Genomic DNA, 21,448 nt, shown 5'->3' on the forward strand with positions numbered 1-21,448 from the left:
TTAGGAAATGCTCATTTTCTTTGCTTCTTAGTTTTCTGAGTGGTTTTCACCTTCTTTTTGAAATTTTTCTTTTTCTTGATGATACTTTTTACATCTCTGTTGTGTAGCCAGTCATCACGTTCAGCCTCCCATTTAAGCTGCTTGAGACCTGTAGGGGGAGAAGAAAGATGAACAACACAACGTTGTAGATTGACTGCCAGACAGAATATACTACTGAAAAACAGGAATTTCTGATTTCCCGCCCACTGTGCAAATTCATTCCCCGAGAGTTGCTTTTCTTTCATTGTCAAAGATTACTGTTTTTCAAATAAAAGAATAAGACAGGAACAAATACTTTAAATATGTTATTCCCCTTAACAGAAGAGTAGAAGCATGTAACCACCAATGTCAGAAATTTAAATCATTACAAAACTTAGAAAGTTACTTACCAAACTTATACTATATAAAGACAGCCTGTCTTCACACCAAACCCATTAAATTAACTTCTGTTGGCTGAGTTTTTTCTCTCTGCTGTAGTCTAAATACTTTTTAATTCTATGGAGACATGAAAAAGCCTTTCTCCTTCCAGGCTGTGAGGAGCCCATTTATTCATTTCTACTAGAAAAGGTCTTCCAAAAATAAAAACATCTACAGAAATTCTAAGTTAATGCTATTTTAAAAACTCAATAAAAAATTCAAATTACTGGGCCTCCCTGGTGGTGCAGCGGTTGAGTGCTGGGTTGCAAAGATGCCAGCAGCCTCTGCAGTGCCGGTTCAATCCCCGGCTGCTCCCCGGCCACAGGAGGAGGGTCCCGCATGGTGCACAGACCCCTCCTGCTGCCTGCTGCTCCCCTCAGCAGTGTACTTCAGTTCTTCTGCCTGCTCTGCTCCCTGCTATGGCTCTGGTGAATTCTCTCACCCTCCCGCATTTCTGACTGTACCCAGTGCTTGTATAAATAAATAAAAATAAAAAAATCTTTTAAAAAAAAATTCAAATTGGGCCTCCCCGGTGGCACAGCGGTTGAGTGCTGGGTTGCGAAGCTGCCCGCGGCCTCTGCGGCGCCGGTTCGATCCCCGGCTGCTCCCCGGCCACCGGAGGAGGGTCCCACATGGCGCGCAGACCTCTCCTGCCGCCCGCTGCTCCCCTCAGCAGTGTACTTCGGTCCTTCTGCCTGCTCTGCTCCCTGCTCTGGCTCTGGTGAATTCTCTCACCCTCCCGCGCTTCTGACTGTACCCAGTGCATGTATAAAACAAAACAAACCAGCAAACAAGTAAATAAAGCATGCCTCTATTAAAAAAAAAAAAAAAAATTCAAATTACTTACTTGCATTATCTCTGTTGGCCATGGCATTCATGCCAATATTATCAAACTTAGAACCCATATTTTCATCCAATAGGTGACCAAACTTTAAAAGGAAAAGGTATACATTTATTAGAAAACTTAAAAACAACTTAGAAAGTCCTCAAGCCAATGTATGATGAATAACTTCTTAAAGAGGAACATGAACCATACCTCCTCAGCAGAAACAAATAGGTTGGAATCATTGAAATTTCTTTTCTTTTTTTTCCTTGGTCCTAGAAAAAGCATAAGCCTAGATTATTCAATTATAAACTCACTGATTTTTTAATATAAGCCCTTCAACATGATTTCTTAAGAAAACCTGGAAAAAAGATACAAAAGGAAAAACAAGAAAAAAATTTTGGTTTAATTATGTAATTGCAATGATCTAGCACCACTGGGGGCTGGCATGTGAGGACAGAAATATTAGAATTAGTAAGTAAATAGCATTTTTAAAAAAGTGAATATTCTGAGAACAACTGTGTAGATGACAATATTATCTTACTGTCTTTCAGATTTCCCACTGTTCAAGGCTTACCTTATTTCACAGTGTCAAGATTAAAATCCCAAAGTTGACCTGCAGATTTGGAATATTTTAAGGCAAATTCCAATTAAGTCTTATTCTTTGGGCTAACTGTACAAATTGATTGAAGGTATGTTTGTTTTGCTGCTAATGAATTTATGTTTTTATTACTCAAAGTGTTTCATCTTAAAAACTTATTTGTAATTCTGAATAAACTTCTTGAAATAGACAAAATAGATGATTATTTTAAAAATTCACTAAATTTTAATTCATTTTTAAAATCAAATAAAATCACATTAGCTGAGAAAAAGAAAAAGGCAGTGTCTATGGAAAATCTGGGGCTTACATTTAAGTGAATGACAGACATATCCAACATGAAAGAGATGATGATCTGGGGACATTCAAATGTGGAGAAAGCAATTTTAGGAAGAGAATATAATTGAAAGTTTATGTGTAAAACAATTTTTCACACATGAAGAATGCATAAAACTTGTTATACATTATAAAAACATTTCTTTAAAAAACAAAGCTGAATTGTACTAATCAATTTAGAAAAGTTCATTTCCCAAAATGCTAACGCCTTTCACATGCACACTGCTTAGGTTTAAAAGATTAAATGTGTTTTCTTACCTTGAAATGATCCAGCAAAATCAAAATCATCTGCATCTTTTCTCTTGCTTCTTTTAGTACTGACTTTGGAGCCGACTTCATTTTCAGATTCTGTTACCAAACGAAAAAACATGCCATTAGGCAATTTAAAAACAAAAGGACTTGAAAAGATTATTCTCTGAAAATATTTAATACAGTGGTAAGGCATTATAGAACTGTTCCCTGTGGGTTTCACAACTCCATTAGCATAGACTTTGAGAATGGCAATCAGACTAAAAGTAAATTACTACTAGCATAGTTGCATATCTTATCAAAGTACATAATTTATTAGATAGCTTTATTGCTAAAAACAAATAATATAACTCCTTGGAACAAGAATAAACTTCTATTTTGGTTCAGAATAAGCAGCAGGCAGATGAATGTATACTCGGTAAGTTTATTGTTGTAAGAGGACAAAAAAAGTTAGAAAACAATTTAAGGACACAATTTTATTGTGTCCTTAAAATTGCTTTTTCTCACCCTCCCATGCTCTGGCTGTACCCATTGCTTGTATAAATAAATAAATAAATCTTTAAAAAATAAATAAATAAAATTTTAAAAAATTGAGACATTAATAAAAAAAAAAAAGAAAAGGGAATATAATAGCCCAACAAGTATCGCACAGGCATCCTAATTGCTGACTAAATGTAAATTATTCTTTTGTTTGCAAAAGAATAAATGCTTACCTTCTTCATCTAGAGTTATGAGGAATATTAATTTTTATGAACTGCTGATTACTATTTTTAGAAAAGGGAATATAAGGCCTCCCCAGTGGCGCAGCGGTTGAGTGCTGGGTTGCAAAGCTGCCCGCAGCCTCTGCAGCGCCGGTTCCATCTCCGGCTGCTCGCCGGCCACCAGAGGAGGGTCCCACATGGCGCACAGACCTCTCCTGCTGCTCGCTGCTCCCCTCAGCAGTGTACTTCGGTCCTTCTGCCTGCTCTGCTCCCTGCTCTGGCTCTGGTGAATTCTCTCACCCTCCCGCGCTTCTGACTGTACCCAGTGCTTGTATAAATAAAAATAAATCTTTAAAAAATAAAATTAAAAAAAATTGAGAAATTTAAAAAAAAAAAAAAGAAAAGAAAAGGGAATATAATAGCCCAACAAGTATTACACAGGCATCCTAATTGTTGACTAAATGTAAGCCCAAAATTTAAACTCAGCTACATTTGGGAAAAAAAGAAAAAGGCTGTTAATTCCAAAATGAGGAGAAAGAGCCTAAATTTCTGGGTAATTTTGAACACATAGTCCTATTAAAAATCTTCAACAGAAAAACTATCCCACACAGGAAGAAGATAGTTTATTTATGTTCTAAAAATGCTTACCTAGTATGCCCTCACTTTCATCATCCAACAAATCCATGAATGTTCCTCCATCTTCGTTAGTTTCAATAAATTCTTCATTCATACTTCCTAAAGAAATTTCATCATCATCCAGGTTATCCAGGTCATCATCACTACCCTCTGAATCTTCATCTTCTGGGTCCTTCTTTGCTCCTTTTTTTTTCTTTTTCACGTTGCTAGAAAAAAAAACTTGTAAATAAGGACATCCTTTTCTGAAGTGTGTCCTGGTTATGGTCAGGGTATCAACAATATAACAGGAGAGAGTTACAGACCACTCAGATCCTTTACTTAGCGTGCATTATAAAGGTACAAAGTGAAAGTTTTGTATGAATTTTTCAAACTTATGTTAAGTATCTTTCTCCTGTGTATCACAGTGTCCTGTGATCTACTGTTTTGAGGGGAAACAGTATGAAAAATGATAGGGTAAAATTTTTTACCTAGCAAAATCAAGGTCATCCTTTCCAGAGGTAAAACAATTATCATCTTCAAATGTGTCTGTAAGAGAAAAACATACAAATTGTGAGATCGTAAAGAATAACCAAGTTGACATGTCATATCTGAATCAGTTCAGTCATGAGTCTACCATTTAGGACAATACCAAAATAACTTTGACTATTGCTGGTATGTTTTATTAATTTATATAAACTTGTGAATATACTGATCTTAATTAAATCCCTAAACTAAAATGAATTCCAATTAAAATTTAGCTTCTTTTATGGAAAGAAGATATATATTAAATAAGATGGTATTTAGGAACTGCAGTTCTTAATTTATTAGAACTTTTTAAGAGCTTATTTTTAGTATTGGTAACAGAATATTCAACAAAATAATAACTGATATACTCTAAATTTCCCATGATTTTTGTTTCAATTGACAGTTCAATTAAAATTTTCTAGTTCTGTGGATTATAAAGAAAAAATAGAAGAAATGGCAGACTATTAGTACCAGCAGTACAAGGAGAGTAGCAACAGTAAAAATACTTCTTTTTATAAGAGATTTGGCCTTTAGCATGAATAGACTCATGTATATATACTGTTGCATTCCCACCCCACCAAATGTCCAAAGTACAATCGTGTATTTTCTGGAGTAAAGGTAGAACATATGCCCCACAAATATTTTTCTAATTCTCTGTTGTGATTTGCATGTTATTTTAATTAAATGACTTTTTTAAACTAAGGCTGCTTCCATTGTTAATATTCTATTGTTCTGTAAATGAAACATTCTTTTACAAATTGAAGAGTCCACAAAAAACAAATTACCAATCATCCTTTCAAATTCCTCATCATCCACATCTTCTATACTCTCTTCATCTGTATCACGTTTTTGTTTCTCTTTAATAGTTGCAGCTTTTTTATAATATCTAAAATGAAATGAATGTTATATAAATGATAGTTTCATTCAAGGGCCCATTTTAATATAATCAAAACATCTGTCTAGTGACACCTATAAAACCTATTAATTCAACTGGATATCTATGAATAAAATTTGTATTTAAGAAAAATGTTTTGAATTCAACATGACAGTTGGAAACTTTTGAACTGAAATATAATAATTTATAACATGAAGCATAATTTAAGGTTTAAAGTTTAAACCTCAAAGATTTAAGGTTTCTTTCAAACTATTTCTTCATAAAATATCTCAACTCATCTTAATTAAATGCCTATAAGAGACCAAAGCCCCAATACTAATAATGTAAGTATTAGAGTATTATAAAATGTGGCTCTATATGACCTTTAAACACTATTTTATCACTATTAGCATAATGCAGATTTACAACCTCTAAGAAAATCACTATTAAAAAATTAAAAATTAAGTTCCAAAAATAAAGATTCATAAAACAAAATTTATGCCAAATTATTAAAAACAAAACTCCCAAATTTATTTATTTTAGTTTCACTAATATCTCTCAAGATTAGCAAAGTGATTTATAAATTCCCTTCACAAAAATGAATATTGACATATTCTCTAATCTTAAGACAGGTCTATATAAACAGAACATTCTACAGAATCTAAAAATTTGAATTTCATTAGTTCTCCAAGTGAAACTATGTCAATTATTACCTGTAGAAAAACAGTTCGTCCACTGGTATCTGGCTTTCTTCTTTTGCAAGGAACTCCTTACTGTTCACTAGGAAGATAAATGAAAACATTTTAAGTTAGTAATCCTTTTTATGTTATTCATGATTGTAAGACTAAATATAGCATACCAACAATTCAAAAAACCCAAAAAGTAAGGAAGGTCAACAGAAATGACCCTCTATGAAGGATAACCTATGGAAAAGTGTGTAGCAAGAAGACTCAGCATTCAAATTCTTAATCACTATGAAAGGCAGTCAATACAGAGCCATTAGTGCATCAAAGAGAAAGAACTAGGTTCTCTCATTGTCTTCCAGTTGCAGTCAAATTGCTCTTCAAATTTCAAGAGATAGAGCCTCCAGGGTGGTGCAGCGGGTTGGGAGGTGCAGCGGGTTGAGAGGTGCAGCGGGTTGAGCGCAGCGTTGTGAAGCTGTCTGCAGCCTCTCAATTCCCGGCAGCCCAGGGAGAAACCCACATGGCATGGTAGACCTCTCCTGCTTGCCCGCTGCTCCCCTCAGCAGTGTCTTCAGTGTTCTGCTCCCCGCTCTGTCTTTGGTGAATTCTCTCACCTTTGCACGCCTCTGATTGTACCCCAGTTCTTGTATAAATCTTTAAAAAAAATTTTTTTCAAGAGATTAAAAATTCAGAGTTCTCTTAATGTAAATCACCTTAAACTTGACTTTTACGTAATACTGAGGTAAATTATGAAACAAAAATAAGGAATTATAAAAGTACCAGTTTTCTCTTTTCAGAAAAAAAATTTCTGACTCAGCTTGATTAAAGGGGGATTTGCGGGCCTACCCAGTGGCGCAGAGGTTGAGCGCTGGGTTGCGAAGCTGCCCGCAGCCTCTGCAGCACCGGTTCGATCCCCAGCTGCTCCCCGGCCACCGGAAGAGGGTCCCACATGGCGCGCAGACCTCTCCTGCTGCCCGCTGCTCCCCTCAGCAGTGTACTTCGGTCCTTCTGCCTACTCTGCTCCCCGCTCTGGCTCTGGTGAATTCTCTCACCCTCCCGCGCTTCTGACTGTACCCAGTGCTTGTATAAATAAATAAATAAATAAATCTTTAAAAAAAAAAAAAAAATAAAGTTTAAAAAAAAAGGGGGATTTGCTTCTAATTCTAATTCTTAACTTTGGTCAAGTTCCTATATACCTCTGTGAAGTCAGTTATTTGGAATTTAAATGATTTATAAGATGTAACTTAACCTCAACAAAAAGGAATTGGGATGTGGAATAAAAAAAAGGTATACTCTGAATAGAAAAACAGGACAGATAAAGAAGACAGGTACTAAATACCTGCAGAAGTTGACGGTTATCAACTAAATTTAAAATGATGCTCTGTAATAAAACCAATTGTGGGTTTTCTAGGAAACCCTATTAGAAAGTTAAAATGAGCTGAACTAGAAAAGATGTGTGTATATGTTTCATTGATAAAGCAAAGATGATACAATAGCAAAATATTGGTAATTGTTGAAGCTGAACAATGGTTAAATGGAGTTTATCATGCTATTTACTTCCGTATGTTTGACACTGAATAAAATTTTAAAAAGTAAGACACAGCAGACTTGAGAACGTATATGCACGCTTTTTTTTCTTTTAAAGATTTATTTATTTATGCATACAAGAACTGGGGTGTAGGCCTGAGTGAGGGGGGTGAGAGAATTAACCAGAGACAGAGTGAGGAGCCTAACAGGTGGATCCTCTGAAATACACTGCTGAGGGGAGCAGCAGGCGAGACAGGAGAGGTCTGCTGCGCCATGTGGGTCAGCTCTCTGGCCAGAGATCGAACTCATGCTGCAGTGGCTGGCGATAGCTTCATACTGCTGAGACTTAACCCCCACGCCACCAGGGAGGCCCTGCAGGTGCATTCTTGGCAACACAAGATAGGCAGTGTCTTTGGTGCTTAGGTTTTCTTCTGATGTGTCTATGTTACTTATATGTCTTATCAGCTTCAACTGTCCATGCATTCAACATACTTACCAGGAAGATTTCGAATATCCTTTATAAAGTGTTTTCTTTTTGGCTGCATAACAACACTGTCTGTGTTTTCTGAAATGTAAAATCAAGACAGTAAAATGTAAAAATTAAATATATGCTCACATTATTTATTAAATATTAACTGTGAATACCAAATAATTAATTTAATTAATTAAACAGAAAACTACCTTTGCCTTTATGTGGCTTTGGATTTCGGTAAACAAATCGATCCAAGAATCTCATTAGTGTGAAATCCTGCAGTGGGTCCCCTGAATACTGAATGTAATCACCCTGAAAGATATGGGGAATTTAAGAACTTAACTCAAATTATTTATATATGCATCCAGGTTAAAAAGGAAAGTAGGAAAACATGTTTCTATTACACTGTATCGAAGGCACAAAATATGCAATAAACACTTGCAATTCCCCTCTCCTGGACATTATTGTTTATTTGAAAAAACTGCTGGAGTGCACACACATATTCTATGATGCAGTGCTGATTTTATGAGCAGGTAAATAATATTAAAACTACAGGTCATCTACCCATTAACAAGGAACCAAACTGGAAAATAGCAACCACAACAAAGAAGAAAGGGAAGGACAGTATTTCTCCAGGAGAAAAGCCAACCAACTGTGGTGGTTTTCTAATACCTTCTATTTCCTTCATCTCAGAATGGGAAGAATTATCTGCTATTCTGCATTAAACAAACCATTGTTTCTTTACAAGAACAGAAAAATATATGGTTCTATCTAATGGGAAAAAAGGGTAAGATTTTATTATTTAAAAACAGATCACTTTTTCTTTTCTTAATTTCTGCCATCACAATATTTTAAGACTTACCTTAAGGATGGTGTTTGCAAAAAGGGCCACAGAAGGATGAAAATGTTCAGATAACTGAAAAGAAAAAGATAAATACAGTAAACTACTAATTGTGGTTATTCAAGAAAATTCAAAGAATTGAAACTTAAACCGATATATTTTAAGTGTGATTTTCAGTATGTCGGTCTCGGGACCACTTAATACACTTAAAAAAAATCATTATATATAATGATAATTACATAAAATTACAAAAAAATTAAATAGAGTTCATTTTAATATACCACTTAGATGTTAATATAAATAATATAGAAAATTGTGAAAATTATTTTTCAGAATAAATATTGAGAAGAATCATGTATTATGGCTTTGTCTGGCTTAACAGAAGACAATGGATTCTCCTGTGTCTATGTTTCATGTTATTTTAGTTGAAATATATGAAGATATGTAGGTGGAAAAAGGAGGATGAAATCCTGTCACATAATTAAAGATTTTCTTCTATACTATACCAAAACCAAAAGATTAGTTGAAACATGCAATCTGAAACCATTCTAAATGGTTTTTGGTACCTGCCACTTTAAATTAGTCTGCTTTAAATTCATCTTTTATCCATATACGACTTTACAGCATTGTACACTGGACTTCTGGAAAATACCAATTCACTGAGATATGCATTGCTTCCAAAAGTTGGCCACATGTCATTACACACAAAAACCACATCATTAATGACACCACTGATTTCATCTAACATTCTCATGTTTCATGTTTTGAAAAACTGCCAAGATTTCTGAAATTTTAATCTTTGCTTAAAAATCTTGAATTTTACCACAAATTGATAATCCTTTAGCTGTTTTGCTTGAAGAAACAGGTTTAGTGCATTTTCAAGAAAATGTTTCCCAAATTACCCACATCTGAATAAGGAGTCTGCTGCCTAGATTTCCATGACAAAAAGCAGTTTCAACAACTACACAAACACCTTTCCTTGAGTTATGAGACAACCTTCACACTCAGGGATGCAGAAGTGCCTTATGTATTCTTACATAAAATTAAAAAGATGAAGAGACAATGTAGTCAGTAATTTCTCCTGCTCTATCACTCTTACATAATAATGGGGATTTTTTTTTTCCAACTTGCAAGTATGTGGCAGAGAAGAATATAGTTGCACCACTGGAGATTGGTGCTAATGACTAATTGAGCTGACACCAGCAATTTTAGCCATTTCTTTCATAGCATCAGTGCCCTTCTCAACATAGCAACAAAGGTAAGTAATATGTTGCTATCACTATGAAAGTGGTTGTGACCTTGTAGAGTTGCTGAAAAAGCATTAGGGACCCTTTAAGAGTCTGGTTTGTGTCCACATTTTAAGAAGTGTTGTGTAGGAAGACACTTACTTGCTTTACAGGAGAAACCACAGAAAGGTCATTAAAAACAGTGTATTTAAATAACATATTTAAAAAGTAACCATTTGCAAAAAGTTCTATGACCAAACTTTCAGGAACATTTATTGTATAAGGTAAAATTTACCCACTCTACATAGCAATTATATGCCATAAACTACCCAAAAAACCAAAACTTATTTATAGCCATGTACAACATCCTTATTTAATGTGCGCATTATTTAAGACTTTCTACATGTGAATATAGAAAGGTATAAAGGTGGAAATCTAGTGTTCATCAGAGGCAAGAGAAATATGGGTTACAAAACATTACAGCAGCGTGACTTACTTCAAATTACCTTCATATAACAACTAATGTCTAAATTTATATTTATGATTTGAATGAAAAAAGGAATCTTGAAGGTGTTAGGTCCTTGGAGAGAAATCTATAGCACAAGTGAATTAAATGACACTGAAATTATTTTACCTTTTTGAGTTCCCAAAGACTTGTGTTTTCAGCTCCACAGAATAAAGGGTTTCTGCTAAACGGATCGTATGTGTTTAACCGTTTACCACCTACAAACAAAAAAAAAAAACTTTTCTCAAATACTTTATTCCTAACCCAAGAAGTTACTAGAGCAACCACCATTAATATTGTTAGTGACAGGCATAAATGTTATTTTTTTATAGTCAGCCATCTGATCTAAACTAAAAAAAAAAATCAACCCCTTCAAGAATCTGTCTTGGGGGCCTCCCTGGTGATTCAAGGGGTTAAGACTCAAGGTATGAAGCTCGTGGCAGCCATTGCAGCTCGAGTTCCATCCCCAGCCAGGGAGCTACCCACATGGTGCAGCAGACCTCTCCAGACTCGCCTGCTGCTCCCCTCAGCAGTGTATTCAGTCGATCTGCCTGTTCTGTTCCCCACTCTGTCTCTGGTGAATCCTCTCACCCCCCACACCTCTGGCCTGTACCCCAGTTCTTGTATGTATAAATAAAGCTTAAAAAAAAAAAAAAAAAGAATCTGTCTTGGTAACCAACCTACTATTTGCTACTGAATAAACTAGCCAGGGGGTTCTATCCTAACTACTGAAAGTTTCCCTTCAAAACTTAATTTTTCAAGAAGAAATAAAAAGAAGCTATTTCTGAGTCAATAAGGTCATAATTAAGATGACAACCTCAAGATGAAGTAAGTCTAAAGTCTTTTGGAATTTCAGAGTACTCCCAGTATTTGTCATTAAATTATGCCCAGAAATAATTCACCTGTAATAAGTTTTGCAGAATCTTCTTCATGCTTTCAGAAACTCAGGATTAATATACTTAAAACAACCTTCAGAACACATTATGAACTCTCTACCTTATAATGTATATGTTTGCCATCCTTCTAACAGATTCTTCTCAGTTTAGCCTTCAGGGCAACCAATGGATTTTCTTAAAAACTTTCCTGGTAGCTTCTATAATTCTGTATTTCACAAGCAAACTGAAGTTTGCAAACCTGAAATAATTTGAACTATAACAAATCTGAAGAAAAGGGTCTGACAATTTGATTTTCAAGGTGGGTTTTCTTTACAGTCTCAAATGAAGAGACTGCATTTCTAAGATTTCTTTTGGCTTTGATACTCTATTAAACTTAATTCACTTTGTGTATACGCAAACCTAAATATTCTTTCACATAGAGGTTTCAATCCTAACATTACTTTAAGAAACTGTGATTATGGGTGATTATGATGCTCAAACTAAAGAATCAACAGTTCCACAAAATTTTAATATAAAATCAAATACTTGTGTTAAAAAAAACAAGCTCTTGTATAGACATATTTGACAGCTCCCATGATCATATATATAAGAACACATATATGTTCCATGTTTGAGACCTTCACATGTAGAGATGAAGCCAAGAAATTAAAACTGGTTCAAAGGAATAAACTTAACTACATTTCTAATGGAAGGAATTGAGATTTATTGTGCATCTGTCAGTTTTCTCACTAAATAATCACAGCTCCAAAAAGGATTTGCTTTAATTTCTAGATTTAAATTATTTTAAAATGTTCAGCATCTGTAGTATTTTTAATAAATAACTCACCATATTAAAAACTTATTCCCAGGGCCCTAAATATATCTGGTTATGAGAGCCCTGATCTTAAGGAGGGCAATACTGAAGACTTTTAAAATGGTAATATTAATTTCTATCAAGATCAAAGGGGAAACCAATTTCCTGGTTTAAAAATTCAAAAGACTAATTTAAAGATTTAAAATACTCACCTTTCAAATTATCAAAGTGTACCCAAGAAGCAGACTCTGATTTCTTGGTTTCCATATTACTTTTAGACATAGTTTCTTCTTCAACCTTTTTTTCTGTATCTGTTTCTTTATCTGCATCAGTGAATTTTTCTCTGTCTTCTTCATCTTCTATGTCAATAAAATTTTCTTCATCATCAGATTCCTAATAATAAATCTGGGTTAGTCAACTGGATGTCCTTATTTATATAATTTTGAAGATTTGCTTAATTGAAATTCTGATGAATCATTAAAGGTCTATCAATGAAATTTAGAACGAGAGATCATATTCTTATTTATAAATGTAACGGTTACGCCAAGTATCCCTGAGACTTTGTGACTTGATATTTCAAGAAAAAATTTACCTTTTGAACAAATTTCTGACAAGGTATAAATAACCCTATGAGGCAAGTGCTATTATAATGTCCATTTCACAACTGAGGAAACCAGATGAAAGGTCTACTGACTCTATAAACCTCCCTAACTACCTCATATAATTGCAGTTTAATGTGGTGTAATTACCAGTAAAAGGATCAAGCAACAATGCTCACCCAGTAAACTCTACCCCGGGACTAAAATCTAGGTCTGTCCAATTCCAGCACTCACATTTCTTACATTCTTCAGAGAACTAAGTCAATTATTGTCACTGAAACAAAGAAAAAGAAATACCACATATTTCAGAACCCACTCTATTTAAAAGCAGTTGTAAAACATACCGGATGATGGTCTAGTTGACTTCTTAAACCTGGTTTTGCTTTAAGGATCTCAGACACAAGATATAAAGCTCCACATATGAATGGCGGCATTTGTTCACAAGTCACTTGAAGCAACCTCTTCACAAAAGCCTTCACTCTGCGCAACATGATGTCAGCTTTCAGAGATTTGTAGACAAGGTTAAGAAACATGGCTTGCTTAGAACATGATATCAATCCTGGATCCAACATCTTCCTGTGTAAGAAGACCAAATGCTTATTCACAAAAATTTCTACAACCAGCTGTCACAAATTAGAAGCAACTACTAACCCTATTTCAGAAATAACCTTCCCATTTATTTTAGATTGAGACACCCATTTCCACCCTAAGAGGAAGTCAGTGATCAGAATGGAAAGATGATGGCAAGAGATTTTTTTTTCTGGTTTCTTCTCTCTTTTCCAAGGGGTTCTCCATTCTCTAGACCAACAGGGCACAGCACTAAGATAGAATTTTTACATGTATACAGAATTATACATGCAAGGTTAAATCAAAACCAATGAAAAAAACAGACTACATCTGTTTTTTAACCAACTAATTGGGTGACCAAAGGCAGCCCTTATGTGATTCTAGTGAGACCATGATTGTATTTTATGTTTATATAAACATACACTGTTTGTGTATCAGTTGCATGTTCATATTCTTCACAGTTTAACACACTGTATTCTTGTGTTTCTCTCCTGCAAAGTTCAAGGAACAGGAACTATGCTTATATTATTCACTGTTATAACCTCAGTACCTGGCACTTAATAAGTGATCAGTATTTGTCAAATGAAGAATGAACCTCCATATTAAAGAGCTGTACAAAATCTTGAGTGATTATGGATGGCTCACTTTCTCTCACCAGGAATCCAATCCAATTCTTCATTTTGCCATAATATCTCTGCTTTAGTCACAAATGAAATGTGTTTCTGTGTAATTTCCAACCATTCTACTGTTGTCCTGTGCAGCAACACAAAAACTAAACACAGGCAACAAAAACAAAAGTAAACAAGTGGGACTAGGTCAAACTAAAAAGCTGCTGCATGGCAAAGGAAATAAACAAAATGAAACAGCAACTTACAGAATGGAAGAAGGTATTTGCAAATCCTATGTTCAATAAAGGGGTAATTTAAAAAAAAAAGGAACTCATGTAAGTTAATAGTAAACACCCAAATAATGTGATTAAAAAATGGCCATGGGACCTTGACATTTTTCTAAAGATGCCATACAGATGGCCAAAAGTGCAGGAGAAGTTGCTCAACATCGCTAATCAGCAGGGAGAAAAATCAAACTACAGTTCTGTATCAGCTTCATCTGTTAAGATGGCTATGAACAAAAAGACAAGAGATAGTAAATGTTGAGTATGTGAAGAAAAGGTAAACTTTCACACAGAGGGGCTATAAATTGGTAATCATTTCAAAGGTATATATTAAATTGCCATGTTTTACACTTTAAATATAAACCATTTATCAATTACCTAGTAATAAACCTAGTAATACCTTTACTTTCAGATTCTTGAACCTACACATACAATTTTTTGTTTTTTAAAAATTTATTTATTTATTTATTTATTTATTTATTTATTTATTTATTTATTTATTTATTTATTTATGCAAGCACTGGGTACAGTCAGAAGCGCAGGAGGGTCAGAGAATTCACCAGAGCCAGAGCAGGGAGCAGAGCAGGCAGAAGGACCGAAGTACACTGCTGAGGGGAGCAGCGGGCGGCAGGAGAGGTCTGCGCGCCATGCGGGACCCTCCTCCAGTGGCCGGGGAGCATGCGGGACCCTCCTCCGGTGGCCGGGGAGCAGCTGGGCTCAACAGCTGCGCCACCCGGGAGGCCCCACATACAGTTATTATGTGTCTCTTCTCCCCAACTTCTCTCCTCAGCAGGCTGCTCAGTTTTTTATCTCTTATGATAATGTAAAAACTCTTTTATCCTAGTTGCTGAATTCTAGAAATGCCTCAAATGGTCTCCAAGACATTAGAAAATCCAGAATTAACATATTCCCACGTGGAATCATTACTTCCTTTGTTCTAAGCACTTCTCTTAACTTTTCCCCAGTAGAAATAGAAATGAAAATACTTAAATTTATGAAGCATTTTCATACTGCTCTGCTTACCCAGTTTTCCCCATTTCCACTGTCATTTACATAATTCTGATACCATTAGTGATAATCTGAGATATTCTTCATCCTTCAATCTTTGATATTCAATTTTCTCATTCAAATTTTTCAACATTTCCATCAGTTTTACAACTCATTTCTAGACATAAATTCAATTATATATTAATAGAAACATGTGAGATGAATTTAAACATCCATGTCTCTACCATGTTCCTTAAATTGTTGATAAATCATCTTTATGAGCCAAATAATCCCTTCATCTTTTATTCCTCAGTTAATGTTAGCAAATATTTATTTAAGGATTCTTAATAAAACTGAAAGCAAATAAATACCTTAAGATTTAAAAGTCCTTTGAGGAAATCCATCAGTGAGTGCTCTTGGCAAGCAGTAATTTAAAGAATTTAGGAATGTACTCCTCAAAGATGTTGTGCTGTTTTGCTGAATACTGAGATGTTAAAAAGGTATCAGAAAAATATTTTCTAATAGATTCCAAAACATTTCTAGAAATTAGAAATTCTATGACCCTCAAAAGTTACAAAAGATCCAACACTGAAGAGCTGGAACTTTCTAAACTAAAAAATGTAATCATTTCTTTTAAAAAAGGGGCTCCTTAGAGTTATGAAAATCTTTGAGGGTTTTTTTTTTTTAGCATACCATAAAATCCCTGAGGGCCTGTTTTTTTTAAGCATACCAGTATAATCAGTGCCATGTAAATAACATGGGCTTCAAAATCAGTAGACCCACATTTGCCACATTACTCGGCCTGGAAATGGCTGTGTGCCCATGCACAAATTATTGTACCCACATACTGAAGAGCTGTGAAAAGGATTAAACTAAAGAAATGAGTGTGACTAATGTTAATAATAGAGTAAACAGCGTACTTATTACCTGTCAAACACTGTTAAGCACTCAACATAAGTTTGGGTTACATGGATTAACATTTACATTATGCTCATCAATTGTATTAACATTCCTGTTGTCATTTTCTTTCTTTTTTTTTAAATAGAGGCATGTTTTATTTATTTATTTGTTTGTTTGTTTTATACATGCACTGGGTACAGTCAGAAGCGCGGGAGGGTGAGAGAATTCACCAGAGCCAGAGCAGGGAGCAGAGCAGGCAGAAGGACCGAAGTACACTGCTGAGGGGAGCAGCAGGCGGCAGGAGAGCTCTGCGCACCATGTGGGACCCTCCTCAGGTGGCCGGGGAGCAGCTGGGGATGGAACCAGCGCCGCCGCAGAGGCCAGGGGCAGCTTCACAACCCAGCGCTCAACCGCTGTGCCACCAGGGAGGCCCCCTGTTGTCATTTTCTTATTGTGTAACTTTGGAGAAGTTTTCATAATAACCCTAGATGCTTTTCTCTCCATTTTATAGACAAATGAACTGATGCACAGTAAAATGGGATCCACATTTGCCAACAGGGTCTTCACGCAAAAACTAATAGCTCACACTCAACCCCAGGTAATATATGACTTAAGTCCAAGATATTAATCACTGCATTACATTTCTCACAAGACATAATACACATTTCTTTGGTATACTTGGAACAGTTTCTAAGTATTTCCCTATCATTTAAAATAGCATCCCTCAGTGGGTGAGTTTCAGGATAGTTGCAAAGTTCAGTAAACAAAGTCTTAATCCCAATGTTACAAATATTCCAAAACTGCGATAGCCAATCCTTCCCTAACAAACTTTTTTGTTTACCATCTGTCTTCCCCCATCTAAGTGCCTCTAGGAGTGGCAATTTTGTTCACAGTACAACATTCTGAGCATTTGGAACAGTAGCCAGTGCTCAAAAGTTCTTATTGAATGAACTAAGTGACCTTGTGAAGCGCAGGAGAAAAGAAGAAAGAAATTTAGAACTAAAGACCCGAGAGGAAGAAGTTTAAATTATACTTGCAGTTTTATGTCTTTAATATTCCAAAAGAATTAAAATAAATATCACCCCATGTTAGTTGTGAATTATTAGATGATGGAATATGAATGGGGGGGTGATATTTAAATAAAAAATATCAACAATGTATTGAAAGCATCTAACATAGTTATCCAACAGGGTAACAGATGAAGTGGCTTATTCAAAGCTAGTGGGTAGCTAGTTGCTGAGGCAGGCTAAAATCCAATTTCTAAGTTTTTCTCTTAGTCCACAGAGGGGCACTGCTTGCACAGTATTAGATTACTTTCTGTCTCATATTTACATACTGAAATATGCACTTACCTATATAATGCTGAATAATATCGATCTGATATTGTCTGCTGGGAATTCATTACTTGGAAAAGCAACATTAAAGCCTGCACGCCGGTATTAAAATTCACAGCATGCAGCACTTTAAACAGCGTGTCAACCTGCTCCCTCACTTTTTCATCACCAGTCTGAGAATAAGGGTATGCCCTATTCACTCCTGTCAAAAGGGCACTAAGCATTTTTGATTCAATATCCTTTTTCTTGATACAACTCCGGAAAAAACAAAAATAAAGAGTTATTAATTTATTAGCCAAGTCGCTTTCTTCATGGGAAAGGGCCATTTGATTTAAAAAGCAAATTGCATAATATTGAGCTTTAGGGCTGATATTCGAGCGAAAGAGAAGTCTTTCAACTTCACCACACACAACTCCTTTCATATTGGGATGCTTACAAAGCAAAATCTCTAATAGATGGGAGGCTTTTGTGGCAATTCTGTTCAGAGGATCTCCCAGTTTATTCACCACCTGCACAAGAAGAGCCTTTTCTTCCTCAGGTTTGTTGCAAAGAAGTTCATGAGCCACTGTAAGTGCTCGAGTTTTGGTGGTTAATAATGAATCGTGACTTAAAGTTTCTAAGACTTGCACAAATTCAGCCATTAAGTGTTTCAACTGGTGTTCAAAATACCATAATATAAGTCTTCTATCTCTTGAGTCCCTGTTGCCACTGGACAATTGTTCTAATTTGTTGAAAGGACGCTGACTGAAAATTCGTAGCTTCCGATTGTCTGGCAAAAGGTCTGTAATGAGTAATTCCTTGAAAGTATCCAAAGCCATGAGGCACTGCTGTTTGCTACCCTTCTTTTTAACAAGATTCACCAGAGTTTCCACAAACTGGAGTGTGTGAATGGCATCATCCTGAATAAGAAGAATCATGGCTGCCATCCTATCACCTAAAGTTCCCGAGGATACAATTGCTTTCATCCAGGTAGAAGAGGCTCCCTTTTGAGTATTCGTTTTATTTTTGAATAAGCTGATTTCATGTTCATATAACTTCTGAGCCAAAGTTTGGTACTTAGACACAACATCCCGAGGCTGGGGCTCCGAAGAACATTCACTGCTATACTCCAGATCATACCATTTACCTCCAGGCTTGAGTAACAATGTCTGCCTCTCAAAAAATTCAAAGATGTCCTGTTGTTTATCTTTCTTCACTTTTGGTACAGCACTGCTGTTCTTATCAGAACTTTGATCCAGCTTCTTCTTATTTTTCACCGTACTGATTGATGTCTTTTCACATTCTGCTGCATTTTGCTTTTTACTATCTACTTTTGTTCCTTTTTTGCTGGCATTTTCCTTTTTAGTTGGTTCATCATCTTCGATTATAAAAGCTTTTGCATACTTGGCCAAACTAAGATTTTGAATAAATGCTTCCAATTCACCTTGTTGAAGGTCATCAATGGCTCCTTTTTTGCCTCCATCTACCACTTCCTCATTCTCATCCAGAGTAGCCAGCATAAGGTAATCTTGCTGCATAAAAACATAAGTTAAAATAAATGACAAATTCAGCAGTTCATTTAAGACAGCAAAAGTTAATCTGAAATATGTATCTCTGAAGTCAATTAAACTGAATTATAATGATATTGCCTGGGTTCCCACCCTATACCCAAATAAAAATTTGATGGGCCAAAAACTTAAATGTGAATAACAGAACTATAAAATAGGAGGCAGCACAATACAATTATAAAAATAAATTCAGAGTAGGGAAATCCCCAAATTTGACATAAAACTCTGGGTCCGTAAGGAACAAATTATTCCCTTGAAACCAAAAATATACAAAAATTAAAAGATAACAAATTGGAAAAAATACTGAAAGGCTTATCAAAGTAATTGGGCATATTTAATATAAAAGTTCTTCCACATGAGGTAAGGAAGAGACAAAACCCAACAAAGATGTACAAAGGATAAAAACAAATTGCTCACAGGAAAAAGAAAAGTAGTTCTTTAAAAATATGAAAAGATGCTCAACCTCACTGATATTTAGAGAAATCAAATCAAAGCCAATTATTTTTTAATCTGTCAGATGAGCAAAGACCAATTATAACAGGTGGTGCTGGGGAGTGCAAGGGAAAGGGAAGGCAGATGTGTTTTAAACTGACACATCCTCTAAGGAGGGCATTTTCTAAATTTGACAAAAATACAAGACACATCCTGTAACCCAGCAGCTCATTTCTACAAATTTAGATTACATACACGTTTATGAATGTGAGTATATACATATATATGCATATATATATAAAAATATATATAACTGAAGCATTGTTTAAAATAGCAGAAGACTAACAATTTAAATACCCACAATAAATGGCTGGTTAGATAAAACAGACACAACGATTTATGCAAGCATAAAACTAGTGACAACTAAAAAGGATCTCTAAGATATTGTATATAACTATAGTACGCTATTTCTTGTGTAAAAACAAAACCCTAATACACAACGTGTATTTGCTTTTAAGGGACAAAATACTTATGAAAATGACTGCTTCTAGGAAGTGAAATTGTATGGTTGGAGATAAAAATGGGAAAGATGACTTTTCACCAAATACCGCTCTTTAAAAATTTTTTTTTGTATCATGTTCATATGTTACATACTATTCAAAAATTAAATAAAACCCAAGTACAGAACTGTGAATCTCCCGCCTGTATTCTCTCCATCACCAAAATCTAGATTTAAAACAACATTTAAGTATGTAAAATTGTTATGTATTTGCTGCAAATCTTCTAATGGTTTCTATTAAACTGAGAGCAAAAGCCCAGTCTCTTACCTCATTTCTTACTACCTTTCCTCTTACCTCACTCTGCTCCCGCTATGCTGATATTTTCGTTTCTCATGGAACAACATGGCCCATTCCTTTCCTTCTGTCAGATTTCTGCTCAGTATTTCCATGACAGGTTCCCTGATCACCTTATTTATAACTGTCTAACACCCTCCCCCACTCCTTGTCCTCGTTCTTTCATTTTTCTCTATAGCACCAATCAGCGTCTGACATACGATGTATTCAAAAGTTTGGTTACAATCTCTTTCCCTTAATTAAGATGTAACTTCCAAAAGATCAAAGGGCTTTATGAGCGTGCAGTGAGCATGTGTTTCTATTCAGTGAGGAGAGAAACTGAAATTCCAACCCCGCGGGAGTTCAAAACAGTGATGCCACGAGGTCAGGACCAAAAAAAAAAAAAAAAAAAAAAAAAAAATCAAATCAGTCCTCTCCGACCTGACGGGCCATCAGTATTATTACATCAATTAATGAAGAGGATCGTCTACATCTGAAGAAAGGCCGCGTCATAAAGACGTTCAATTCTGAACTTCTTTCTTATAAAGAACAGCAGAAGAGGGGCCTCGCCGGTGGCGCAGCGCTTTGAGAGCAGCGCTGTGAGGCTGTCTGCAGCCTCTGCAGCGCGGGTTCGATTCCCGGCCGGCCAGGGAGATACCCACATGGCGCGGCAGACCTCTCCTAGCACAACTTCTGCTCCCCTCGGCAGTGTATTTCGGTCAGTCTGTCTATTCTGTTCCCCACTCTGTCTCCGGTGAATCCTCTCACCCCCGCATCTCTGGCCTGTACTCCAGCTATTGTATAAATAAAAAATAAATCTTTAAAAATAAATAAAGGAGAATAAAAAACAAAAAACAGTAGAAGAGAAGTGCGAGAAGCGCAGAAAACACATTCCGAGGCCGGGATCTGGGTCTCCGGCGCCCTCCACTCCCCGCGCCGCGGCCCCGCGGCCCCGCAGCCCCGAGGCCGTTACCTTGCTGCCTCCGAGCCGCAACACCTCCTCCAAGGAGAACCCATTCTCGGCTTCATCGTCTTCGTCCTCATCCGGATCGTCCACGGCCTCCTCCGGGTGCCAATGCTGCTTGGCGTGGAACTCCAGACGCTCCTTGGCGGCCGCCATAGCCAGCGAAGCACGAGCGCCGGACGCGCAGCTGCCCGCGGCCTGGCCGTGACGCACTTCCGGCGGCGCGGGCCCTCTGCCGGAAGCGGCCGAAGCCCTCGCCCGCGGGCGGCGTGG

General features: G+C 36.2%; 1 protein-coding gene across 1 annotated transcript; it reads right to left on the reverse strand.

The window, feature by feature from the left end:
- Window positions 1-11: 11 nt before the first annotated feature.
- On the reverse strand, window positions 12-21,433 carry CEBPZ (CCAAT enhancer binding protein zeta; the record flags this gene model as incomplete). The annotated part of the gene is made up of 16 exons (XM_084235190.1): window positions 21,185-21,433; window positions 17,418-18,910; window positions 13,064-13,295; window positions 12,333-12,513; window positions 10,561-10,649; window positions 8,722-8,775; window positions 8,069-8,171; window positions 7,884-7,952; window positions 5,891-5,957; window positions 5,089-5,189; window positions 4,267-4,324; window positions 3,812-4,005; window positions 2,472-2,561; window positions 1,493-1,554; window positions 1,304-1,385; window positions 12-148 (listed from the first exon to the last, which is right to left on the reverse strand). The coding sequence occupies exons 1-16, from the start codon at window positions 21,329-21,331 to the stop codon at window positions 12-14; spliced, it is 3,159 nt and encodes a 1,052-aa protein (XP_084091316.1). The 5' UTR covers window positions 21,332-21,433.
- Between the last annotated feature and the right edge of the window lie 15 nt (window positions 21,434-21,448).

Source organism: Talpa europaea (assembly GCF_964194135.1).
Source record: "Talpa europaea genome assembly, chromosome: 6".
In the NCBI taxonomy this organism is placed as follows: domain Eukaryota; kingdom Metazoa; phylum Chordata; class Mammalia; order Eulipotyphla; family Talpidae; genus Talpa; species Talpa europaea.